This window comes from Neolamprologus brichardi, chromosome 9 (genome assembly GCF_056152115.1).
Source record: "Neolamprologus brichardi isolate AB-2024 chromosome 9, ASM5615211v1, whole genome shotgun sequence".
In the NCBI taxonomy this organism is placed as follows: Eukaryota; Metazoa; Chordata; class Actinopteri; order Cichliformes; family Cichlidae; genus Neolamprologus; species Neolamprologus brichardi.
The window spans coordinates 35,042,993-35,052,884 of NC_142112.1; the positions used below are offsets into that span (position 1 = coordinate 35,042,993).

The following is a 9,892-nucleotide window of genomic DNA, read 5'->3' on the forward strand; positions in this document are numbered from 1 at the left end:
GTTTTTAGTTGAAAGCAAGTCTCTCAGTGGTTTGTCTTTTTCGGAGAGGTTTGGGATGAATTTTCCCAGCTGATTCACCATTCCTAAGAAGCTCCTAAGCTCACTCACGGTGCTTGGCTCTTTCATATTCTGCACCGCACTAGTTTTGTCAGGGTCAGGACTCATGCCTTCAGATGACACAATGAATCCTAAGAATTTCACTGCTCTTTTGCCAAACTCACATTTTGACATGTTCAGGGTAACGCCCGCCTTCTCTGCACGGTCGAGGACAGCGTGGGGTCTCATGTCGTGCTCCTCTCTCGTGGATCCCCAGACCAGGATGTCGTCCATGTGGCACACGACTCCCGCGAGGCCAGCTGTCACTTCCGTCACCATCATGTTTTGGAAATGCTCCGGTGCACTGGAAATACCAAATGGCAAACAATTGAAATGGTACCTACCAAATGGCGTAATAAATGTGGTGAGGAGAGCAGATTCTTTGGACAGCGGTATTTGCCAAAAGCCCATGTTAGCATCAAGCTTGGAGAAATACTGCGCACCTGTGAGCATGCCTAGTGTTTGGTCTACAGAGGGAAGGATATATCTTTCACGACACACTGACTCATTTAATGGTGTCATGTCCACACAGAAACGGACTTTCTCTTTGTCCTTTTTGGGGGCTACGAACATGCCGCAACACCAGTCTGTGGGCTCTTCCACACGACTGATTACTCCCAACTGTTCCATCCTCTCCAGCTCTGTTTTGACTTTGCCCAGTAGTGGCAGTGGAACACGCCTGGCACTTTCAGTGAATAAGGTTTAGCGTCAGGCTTCAGCTTAATCGTGTATGGTTTTTGAACAAGCCCAAGCCCATCACATAGTTTCGGGTACGCTTTCTTCACTGTCTCAAGGTCAACATTGTCCATTCGGGCAATTAGTTTCAGTCTCACAGAAGCTGTCCTGCTTAAGAGAGCTACACGCAGATTTCTGACTACATAGATTGTCTCTGTAGTGCTCCTGTCACTGTAGGAAATGTCTTCCTTTGTGGACCCAAGCACGGTCAGTGCTGCACCTCCTGGTCCATACAGTGGCTTTTCAGCTTTTTGCAAATGTTCATTTGGCTGCTTAATGTCTTTGAATGTCTCCTCTGAGATAGCTGTGACATCTGCCCCCGAGTCTAATTTAAGTGTCATGCTTTTGCCTCTCACGCAGATGTTAGCAAGCCACGGGTCTTCTCCTGAATCCAGTTCACCTAGGAAAAGTCCATCTGCACTGTCTGCCACCTCATGCACAGTTGTAGACCTACAAACTCTCCCGTAGTGTCCACGTTTCCCACAGTTGTGGCATTCTGCATTTTTAGCTGGGCACTGCTGGGTGCATCTGTGCTTTTCCACATTTAGAACATGTTTTTTTCTCTTGTTTTGTCATTTGTGTTTTTTGTGGCTTGAACTGCTTTTGCTCTCTGCTTCTGAATTTATTTGGCTGTGATTTTCTGACATGCACTGCATCCACGGCTGTTTTGCCAGTGCTGCTTTCACCTCTTAGGTCAGTTTGCTGTCTTTTTATTTCCTCAGATTGTCTTGCCATTGTGATAGCTTTAGTTAGGGTCAAATCTTTGTTGAGCTGCATTCTCTCTGACAGTGATGAATCTTTAAGACCCACAACGAGCCTATCCCTCAAAAGTTCATCGTGAAGTTCACCATATTCACAGTTTTCAGCGAGAGCATATAGAGCTGTTATGAAGGAGTCAACTGTTTCTGATGGCTGTTGTACTCGCTTATTAAACTTTGCTCTTTCATAAATCACATTCTTTCTAAGGGACAAAATGTCTATCAAATGCGTTTCTGACCGCATCGTACTGCTGGCGCTGCCCGTCTGTTAGGTCAAGTCCCCTTAGCACGTCGTCAGCCTCGTCTCCCATGCAGTAAACTAATGTGTTCACTTGGTTAGCATCTGTTGAGCTGTTCAGATTACTTGCCATTCTAAAACGTTTGAAACGTCTGATCCACTTCTCCCATTCCTGGGGCTTTGCGAAGTCGAACGGTTCCAGTGGCTTGATGGTGAAAGTAGCCACTGGTGGAGCTGCCATAACCAGGCCAGTTGCTGCCAGTAGAGCTGCTGCTTGCTCCGTCATGTTTGTCGCTAGCCGATCGCCAAGCTGACTTTCTTTTCAATTTTCTCAGTTCACCGCTTAGAGCGAGTGCACTTCTGACACCATGTTGTGTTGGGCTCTTGAATAAAACTCCCCGCTCAAGCGATAACGTGGAGCAACAACCATCTTTATTTTAGCTTACTCTCGTGCTGATTACATACCACCATTTCCTGACTAGATGGTAAGTACTGCCGCCTAGTGGCGCATGATGTACATCAATATAGATTACACCACAAATGGTCCAAACGACTGAACCTGGGAGGGAGAGAACAGGCAGAGGAAGGTCCATCCTGTGAACGAGGCTGGTGAAGGCGAGCAAGAAAGGCAGAAGAAGGCTCAAACGCCGGTGGTCCGGGGGTAGTCCTGGGGTAGTCCTGGGGGGAAAACCAGAGTCTGTCAACCCCATCGAAGGAGGGCGGCCACGGCGAGGGGCCTGGGCCGGCACTACATTACTGCCCGGAAGAACATGTGCAGGTTTAAGTCTGTCAACACACACAGTCTCCCTTGGATCCCCAAAATCCAAAACAAAATGTTTCTGGCCCGGTTCGATAACCCTGAATGGGCCGTCATACAGCGGCCGCAGCGGTGTCCTGTGGGCATCGTGCCTGACAAAAACAAACTTAGCAGTCTCTAAAGTCTTTGGAACAAAAGTGTCAGGCACGCAATGGTGCACCGGACCAGGAACCCGAAGCGAGTACAAAAGCGGGTTGAAAGATAGCACAGATGGATCGAAGCAGGGGGGAGGGTTCTCGGGCAAGAATTCTCCAGGCACGCGGAGGGGCTGACCAAACACTAGCTCAGCTGGGGAAGCGCCGAGATCCTCCTTAACAGCAGAGCGCAGCCTAAGCAAAACCCACGGGAGGCGGTCAACCCATTTGCCATCCTTTAAGGAGGCGCGAAAAGCAGCCTTAAGCGACCGGTGGAACCAGTAGCGGTTTTAGATACGGGCGACACGGGCGGTTGCATGCTGGCTTCGTCGTCGAGCCTTAGCATGTTCGCTACAGGGGTCACCAATGTGGGGGTATGTAATAACGACAGGAGAGGTCTCAGTGTCTCAGTCACTCCAACTTTATTAACTAACTCTCAGAACATCACATATAGTAAGCGCCAAAATCTCCACCCCAGCACTTCCCTTCAACTTGGGTATGAGTGGAGCCACCTGGTGGTCCGCCACAATATAATTAATATGTAAACAACTTAACAACCCCCAAAGTGTCTAAGTCACGTGACGTGTCAGTGCAACACCAAAACATAAAAGTCTGTCATAATCACTTCTTGGAGTTTGTCAGAATTAGTGGGCTTTTGTTTGTCCACCTGCCTCTTGAGTATTGAGCACAAATTATCAATGGGATTAGGATTCCAGGCCATGGACCCAAAATTTCAACGTTTTGGTCTCCGAGCCACTTAGTTATCACTTTTGCCTTATGGCACGACGCTCCATCGTGCTGGAAAATAATTCCAATAATTCTTCACCAAACTGTTGTTGGATTGTTGGAAGAAGTTTCTGTTGGAGGCTGTTTTAGTACCATTCTTTATTCATGGCTGTGTTTATGGGCAAAATTGTGAGTGAGCCCACTCCCTTGGATGAGAAGCAACCCCACACATGAATGGTCTCAGGATGCTTTACTGTTGGCCTGACACAGGACTGATGGTAGCGCTCACCTTTTCTTCTCCGGACAAGCATTTTTCCAGATGCCCCAAACAATCGGAAAGAGGCTTCATCTGAGAATATGACTTTGCCCCAGTCCTCAGCAGTCCATACACCATACTTTCTGCAGAAGATCAATCTGCCCCTGATGTTATTTTTTGGAGAGAAGTGGCTTCTTTGCTGCCCTTCTTGACACCAGGCCGTCTTCCAACAGTCTTCTCCTCACTGTGCGTGCAGATGTGCTCACACCTGCCTGCTGCCATTCCTGAGCACGCTCTCCGATCACGCAGCTGAATCCTCTTTAGGAGATGATCCTGGTGCTTGCTGGACTTTCTTGGACGCCCTGAAGCCTTCATATCAAGAATTGAATGTCTTTCCTTGAAGTTCTTGATGATCCTATAAATTGTTGATTTAGATGCAATCTTAGTAGCCACAATATTCTTGCCTGTGAAGCCATTTTTATGCAACGCAATGATGGCTGCACGCGTTTCTTTGCAGGTTAACAATGGAAGAACAATGATTTCAAGCATCACCCCTTTAACATGTCAGGTCTGCCATTTTAACACAATCAGCCTGAAATGATGATCTCTAGCCTTGTGCTCATCAACATTCTCACCTGAGTTAAGAAGACGATTACTGAAATGGTCTCAGCAGGTCCTTTAATGACAGCAATGAAGTGCAGTGGTAAGGGTTTTTTTGGGATTAAGTTCATTTTCATGGCAAAGAAGGACGATGCAATTCATCTGATCACTCTTCATAACATTCTGGAGTGTATGCAAAATGCTATTATAAAAACTTAAGCAGCAACTTTTCCAATTTCCAATATTTATGTAATTCTCACCAGGACTGTATACTCTTGAAGGAATCACATCCTGACTCACTATTGATCACATCTGGACGTTCACTCAGAGACTCTGCTTCAGTTTTAAATACACTGGGTGCCCCCATCAGCTCATTAAAGGGGGTACCCATGAAAACCATTCATGGTGTTTTCAAGAGAATTAAAATATTTTAGTCGGCTTTCTACAGTTTTACATTTCAGTTATTTCATATGAAATATGTCTGTTTAATGTGAGGTAGACGTGGACACTGACTTTGTTGCTCCTTGGCTGTTATGGTACAGTGCAGCTTTTTGAGTTTATTATCTAACACTTAATGAAAACACTTATTCAAAAAATATTTTTGTTTATAATTATTTGTTATTATATTTTGTTGTATATATATTTTTGCCAAATACAGTATGTTTCACACTTTCAGGTCTGGTCTCTGTTGTTGATTATGTTCTATAGATTTAAATAGCTTAGACTTTTATTTTTTGTATCACCACCTGGTAAATCAGTCCAACTGTAATCCAAGTGTGATTTTGGAGGAAAGACAGACAGTGTTTTTGTTTTTCAAATCAAATCACTTTTATTGTCACATCACATGTGCAGGTACACGGGTACATTACATGCGAGTGAAATTCTTGTGTGCGAGCTTCACAAGCAACAGAGTTGTGCAAAAATACAATAAAATAAAACAAGCAAAATATAAGGATGGCTAAATCTGAAAAAGGATGGCTAAATCTTTTCCTTGGATAAAGCTCGATGTCAAGCAAACAACTACGGGATACAACTGAAATACTTATTCACAGCATCTTAATTATATACGTAAAATAAGACAACCGAAACATGTCGAACCCCAGAAGCAGGTACTATTTAATATACAAAACCTGAGATACAGATGAAAGGCTGCTGAACACGGATGCACAGCAGACGAGGAGGAGCTCGGTGGATAGATTCATGTTTATATAACTGCTCGATCATATATTAAGTCAGAAGTAGGACTTCACTTTCCAAGGATCAGGTCTCCAGAGGAAACGCCTCACTCCAGCTGAAAGAGGTGAACATTCAGGATGAGGGGAGATACCAGTGCCACACCAGCACCATCAGTGAAATGTTCATCATCCTGAATGTGGACGGTAACAAAACTCTTTTTAAAAAGAGAGGAAAGACTAAAGCTGCCACATATACAACCTACGCAAGAAATTGAACCACAAACAACATCTTGAACCCGTATTATTAACTAAATAATTATAATAGTCTGAGTTGCTACTACAATACCTAATCAGTGATGTGGTTATTCAGCATTGTCATTCCCAAATCATATGACCTCTGACCTTTGACTTATAGTTGTTAAAGTGTGTCAGAGGAATTCAGCTGAGAGCCAAAGGGACTTTCTGAGGTTTGAAGCCCCGAGGCCTGTCTGTGACACCAGGACTGATCCAGAGTCATTTTTATAACACTTCAAATACATAAAGAAAACATGACATGTTACATCACTAATCATTATCTGTATTTAGAAATGCTTTGTCAAAACACTAAGACAAATGTTACATTTTACTGTGGTCTGAGATTCAGATTCAATTTTCAGAAAAGGAAAATTGTGACAAGAAAATCTCTTTCTGACTTCTTTAGAAATATATTTTTCTTTTGTTTTTTTTATTCTTAGTTTTTTTTCCAGCTCAAGTCTGTAAAGTTAATCTCCAACAAGTAGGACAAAGGATCACCTGCAGCTCAGACGGGATCTATCCACAACCTGAGCTCACCTGGTCCACCAGCCCTTCATCCAGCATCACCAATAACAACACAACAACCCATCAAGCAGCAGCTTTACAGCATCAGCAGTTCTCTGATACTTCCAAACAGTGACATGGATCTATATTACATCTGTGCAGTCAGCACTCGCAGAAACAGGAAGAGAGCAACCTTCAGAAAAAGAGATTATACATCCATCCTACAAGTGGAACATTTTCATCAGATCTTTACAGGAGATTACATCTGAACTCTGTGGAGCCTGATCTCAAGGGTTTTAAGTCTGACACTGAAACCAGAGGATCTTTCTCTCTCTTCAGATTCACTGTGATCCAGTGATGGGAGTGATTTCAGCCCTGAGTGATCACGCTGATGTTTGCACAGAGCAGACAATGAGGTGAATGTTTGGGCACATTGGTAACAGTGAAACAGTTTATTAGTAACGTGGGATTGTTTGTGTTTGGAGTATGATCTGAGATTCCTGAAGCTCTTGTCACACTGATCACAGCTGTAGTTTCCTTCCATGTGTGCATGTTCATGAAGTTTACGATTACCTGATTGTGAGAAGCTTTTGTCACAGTGTCTGCACTTGTATGGTTTCTCTCCTGTGTGGAATCGTTCGTGTGTTTTAAGCTTACTTGCAGTGGTGAAGGATGACCCACACTGATCACAGAGGTGCTTTTTAACCCCACTGTGAATCAGTTCATGTTGTTTTAACTCAGTTGGTGTGGTGAAGCTTCTCCCACATTCTTTGCAGTATTTCAGTTTGTCTCCAGTGTGTCTACGTTGATGTGTTTTTAGGGAGCCTTGCCAATTGAAAGTTTTTCCACAGAGGTCACAATGAAAGTCTTTCCCACCACCACAGTGATGACAGGGTTGAGAACTGGATCCATCTGTGTCGCTCTGCTTCTAAACAAAGACACAAAGACAGTGTAAGTCAGTCCTTCAACACTTTTATCCTGAACATCGCCTGAAAGAAAGAGCATCTCTGCAGACGTCCAATTACATTTTACTGTTTCAGTTAACACAGATAACAATATAAATACATACCTCACAGTAGCTGCACTTGTAGAGTCTCTTTCTGGTGTGGATCTGTTGGTGTCGTCTCAGGTGACGTTGAGATTTAAAAGTCTTCTCACACAGGTCACATTTATAATGTCGTTCCTCAGTGTGGGTCAACATGTGGCGTTGTAACTGCATGTTGGTTGTACACTGTCTGCCACACTGATCACAGCAGTACACATCATGTCCAGTGTGAATGCGTAGGTGTATATTTCGGCTGTCTATCCGACTGAAGGTTTTTCCACAAATCTCACAGCTGTATGCCTTAATTCCAGAGTGGGTAACTAGATGCTTCTGTAAGTAGCTACTGCGACTAAAAGCTCTGCCACACTGATCACAGCTGTACGCTTTAACTCCACTGTGGATGAGTTTGTGTGTTCTTAGGGAACTTTTCCAGGAAAAAGACTTTCCACACAAATAACAGCTGAACGGTTTCTCTCCAGTGTGGATGACCTGATGCTGTTTTAGTGTAGACTTCACAGTAAAACAAATCCCACACTCGTCACAGGTGTATGTTTTCTCTCTCTTTCTTCTGTGAGGTTTGTCGGCCTCCTGAGAGCGCTGACTTCTCGCTCCATGTTGGTCCTGCAGTGACAGAGATACAAACAGAGGCAGTGAGTGAAATGCAGTCGTGGGACAAACTCAACCTTCAAACTCCCTCCATTAGCACTAGTTTTAAACCTGAAGGTGGAGTGTGGCACCAAACACCTTAAAGGTCTCTTATCCCCACCTGCTGGTAGTAGAAACACATTACATCCAACCTGGTGTTAAAAATAATTCATGACTGTTCGAACGTTTCACTGTAGAAAACATTGGATTCATTTTTGATGAAAGGCGATTAAATGTCATTCATTTTCAATCTATATTAATAGCATTTCAATTTATATTAGCAAAAAAACTCAAAAAAGGGAAAATATACACACTTAATGTGTTTACTGCCAGATATTGGGCTACCGTTGTGGTGCTTTGAACGTGTTTTTTGCAGTGATAAACCAATATTAAGTCTGTTCAAACAACAACAATACCAATAATAATAATATTATTAATACTAATTAGAATTATAACAATAATAATAATTATTATTATTATGCATGTCACAGCATGTCTTTTATCCTAACTGCTCTCTGCAGATGGCCCCTCTGTTATTCTGCTTGAGGTTTCTTCCTGTTAAAAGGGAGTATTTCCTTCCCACTGTCACCAACGTGCTTGCTCATAGGGGGTCATATGATTGTTGGGTTTTCGTCTGTATGTATTATTGGAGGATCCACATTACAATATTGATTGATTGGTAATTTATTTCAACATGTGAACAATATACAAGTACATTTAGAAAAGAAAATAAGAAAAGAAAAGAAAATAAGCACCTTGGGGCAACTATTGTTGTGATTTGGTGCTGTATAAATAACACTGAATTGAATTGAAAATTTAATTAATATCACTACTACAACTAATAATAATATTAAAGAACAATACAAACAATGTTTGTAAACACAATTTAAAAATACATAATAATATACAACACAGTCATATAACAGGTTGGGAGTATGAGAGTTTTAGACGTGACTGATTATTTGGTGAAACTGTGATATTTTCCTCACCTTCTGTGTTGAGCTCATTGTTTCCTCTGTAGTGACTCAGCTGAGTCCAGATGGCTGAAAATGTTCCTCTGCTGCTCCGTCAGACTCTTCTCCTCCTGCTGATCAGCTGGGACACAAAACAGATCTTTGTTAGGCTCCACACTGCACTGAAGAGTCAAAGTGTCTCATATGTTCATCTGACAACACAAAGTACAAATTTCACTCTGATTGCTTGTAGAAATCTTGTGAGACGTGTTGTGCTGCAAAGTGAGGAAACTCTCTCACTCACTTATACTTCAGGAGGAACTTTGTGACATTGGCTCTAATATTCTAAGCAGCCCTTTACTATGACAGGGCCAGAAAGTCCTATTTGAAGGTTTGGGAGAAGGACCATGTTAAAGGTGGATTGGGGTTTATACACTTTGTTATGATACAGGTAAGGCTGTAAGAGCCTGAGAAGGTGTCCTGAATGAACCTCTAAAACCAGTTTTCAGCTAACGACTCTGCTTCAGTCTGGAAAACAGCAACTACAAGTTTAAAGACTCCATCAACAATTCACACCCAGCAACAGCCTGAACAGCTCCTCCTGTGGTTTCCACAAACAGGGACAGACCTGTTACTCCCCCACCCAACACTTTCCACACCTTCAGCCCCCCAGTCCCACCACCTCCATCATTCCCCAACAACCAGTGATTAAAGCTCATTGATCAAATGCTGTAATTGCAGCAACTCACTCACTGTGAACGGTAATCATGGCCATTGATTAATTAGCTTTGATCAGTGGTTTCAGTGCTTTCCTTCCTGCTTTGACTGCAGCTGTGTTTGACACAGGAAGACATTTTTACATTCTTCACGATTATACTTTATTCTTTTTGGGGGAAGTGCAGCTTTAAACCTTCAC

At 42.9% G+C, this 9,892-nt stretch overlaps 1 protein-coding gene across 1 annotated transcript; it reads right to left on the minus strand.

Moving 5' to 3' along the window:
* Positions 1-6,592: 6,592 nt before the first annotated feature.
* Positions 6,593-9,030, minus strand: LOC148101547 (uncharacterized). The gene is made up of 3 exons (XM_087846461.1): positions 9,013-9,030; positions 7,403-7,999; positions 6,593-7,261 (listed from the first exon to the last, which is right to left on the minus strand). Exons 1-3 carry the CDS (start codon positions 9,028-9,030, stop codon positions 6,593-6,595), a joined length of 1,284 nt encoding a protein of 427 aa, XP_087702587.1.
* Between the last annotated feature and the right edge of the window lie 862 nt (positions 9,031-9,892).